Source organism: Penaeus monodon, chromosome 22, assembly GCF_015228065.2.
Source record: "Penaeus monodon isolate SGIC_2016 chromosome 22, NSTDA_Pmon_1, whole genome shotgun sequence".
NCBI classification, from domain to species: Eukaryota; Metazoa; Arthropoda; class Malacostraca; order Decapoda; family Penaeidae; genus Penaeus; species Penaeus monodon.
The window spans coordinates 20029072-20029443 of NC_051407.1; the positions used below are offsets into that span (position 1 = coordinate 20029072).

At 50.5% G+C, this 372-nt stretch overlaps 1 protein-coding gene across 1 annotated transcript in view; it reads left to right on the forward strand.

Moving 5' to 3' along the window:
• The window catches only part of LOC119586980, a gene marked incomplete in the record, with an annotated part of 81895 nt that overhangs the window by 43086 nt on the left and 38437 nt on the right, over positions 1-372 (forward strand). Inside the window, 1 exon segment of the mRNA XM_037935722.1 lies at positions 131-325. Within this exon segment, the coding sequence (XP_037791650.1) occupies positions 131-325 (195 nt within the window).

Genomic DNA, 372 nt, shown 5'->3' on the forward strand with positions numbered 1-372 from the left:
TGACTAACCTGACAAAATTTATGTTACAAGTAGAAAAATAGTATCAGCTACTTACAAAAATTATCACGCGTTCGTTTCTTAAGAGACAATGCACTAAACGTTCTACCGACACTTGTTCGATTCCTCTCAGTATGGCCTCGGCGCCCGCTACGAGCAAGGCCAGCTGCCCCGCCTGCGCATCGCCTTCGAACTCTACACGCCCTTGCCAGAGCTGCACACAGTCGTCCTCGACCTCTGCGACAACACCACGGCCTCCGAGATCAAGTACGACCTCACCATGAAGTACGGCCCCACCAAGCAAGTCCGGCTCAGTCTGGAAACGGAGGTAAATCGACTCTGGTTTTCGGTTTCGTCGGAAAATTTCATGAGAAG